Source organism: Cricetulus griseus, unplaced genomic scaffold, assembly GCF_003668045.3.
Source record: "Cricetulus griseus strain 17A/GY unplaced genomic scaffold, alternate assembly CriGri-PICRH-1.0 unplaced_scaffold_1, whole genome shotgun sequence".
Taxonomy (NCBI): domain Eukaryota; kingdom Metazoa; phylum Chordata; class Mammalia; order Rodentia; family Cricetidae; genus Cricetulus; species Cricetulus griseus.
This window is the reverse complement of record NW_023276808.1, coordinates 9,350,927-9,352,241: the sequence shown is the minus strand read 5'-3', so window position 1 is coordinate 9,352,241 and position 1,315 is coordinate 9,350,927. Positions and strand designations below refer to the sequence as shown.

At 46.4% G+C, this 1,315-nt stretch overlaps 1 protein-coding gene across 1 annotated transcript; it reads right to left on the bottom strand.

The window, feature by feature from the left end:
* Positions 1-395: 395 nt before the first annotated feature.
* Positions 396-1,088, bottom strand: LOC113838900 (GTPase ERas-like). Its single transcript, XM_027434406.2, has one exon. It carries the CDS (start codon positions 1,086-1,088, stop codon positions 396-398), a length of 693 nt encoding a protein of 230 aa, XP_027290207.1.
* Positions 1,089-1,315: the final 227 nt, after the last annotated feature.

The following is a 1,315-nucleotide window of genomic DNA, read 5'->3' as shown; positions in this document are numbered from 1 at the left end:
CTTGGAGCACATCGAGGTTGTCTCAAATCTTTTCTCTCAGACTTACATCTTAACCCAGAAAAATAATTGTCCTTCTAGGCAGGGCAAAATAGTTTACTCAGGTTTTTTTGTTGTTTACCTATTGTAACTATAACCATTTGTTTTCAAGGTAAAGTCTGTCCTTTATCCAGTTTCTCTTTTTTGTTTTTAGTATGAACAACATTTATTCAATTTTGCATAGAGCCTCATAGACCACAGCCAATGCTCGACACCCCTTTGTTACCACTTAACACCTCACCAAATGAGACTAATAAGGTGTCCATGGTAACTTATTTGAAGGGAGTGGACTCTTATGACAAGGTAATTGTCATCTAGACATGACATGAGAGAAGGGTCAATTTGCTTGACTAAGATCTTCAGGCTACAGAGCAGCCACAGCTACACACAGCTTTGTGTTGGTGGGTCTTCTTCCTGCTTGTCTCAGTCACAGCCTCCTGGGCCCTCTGAATCTCATGGACAATGAGAGCAAAGGCTTCCTCTACACCTTGCCGTGTCTTAGCTGAGGTCTTCACAAAGGGGACTCCCCACTTATGAGCCAGGATTGCTGCAGCAGTGTCAGCATCTCCAGAAGTAGTCACTAGATCACACTTGTTGCCCACAAGTACCAGAGGCAACCGCTGCTTCTGATGCTGGCTGCAGCTGGACCATATCTGCTGCAGCTGGTCCAGAGATGAGGGGTCATCAAGAGCAAAGACACCCAGCACACCATCACCAGCTGCCAGGCACTGGTCACGCAGGGCCCTGAGGATATCCTGCCCCGATGTGTCTAGGACATTCAGAATATAGCCACTATTGTCCAGGGCCACCTCCTTCCAGTCGGAATCCTGGACAGTGGGGTCATGTTCTTTCACAAAGCAGTGGTGGGTCATCTGGATAGTGAGAGCACTTTTACCAACACCACTTGCACCCAACACCACTACCTTGTATTCAGGAAGCTTCCTGCCAGCATCTTTGCATTGTTCCCAAGCCTCATGGCTTTCCTCTGGGGATCTGGTGCTCTGTGTGTTGAGGCTCAGGTCCAAGATGCTAGACATTGTTGGCAACGCCATTCCCCAACAGTCAGCTCAAGAAAGAGATGTAAATCACAAGCAATATATCCCTGGATAGGCGGTCCACTGAGGGACTGCAGGTAGCTCTCTATCCAGCTTCTTGATTGCTCTCATGTGGACCCGAGGAAATTCACAATCAGGAAAATCTTGGATCATATAGAATTGATTACCTAATTCCACGCTGCTAATGTCAACTACTGTTTCTTATAGAGTTATAGGTAATGATG

Excerpts from the sequence above, each read along its gene's own strand:
- LOC113838900 (XM_027434406.2), bottom strand. The coding sequence starts at position 1,088 with ATGGCGTTGCCAACAATGTCTAGCATCTTGGACCTGAGCCTCAACACA.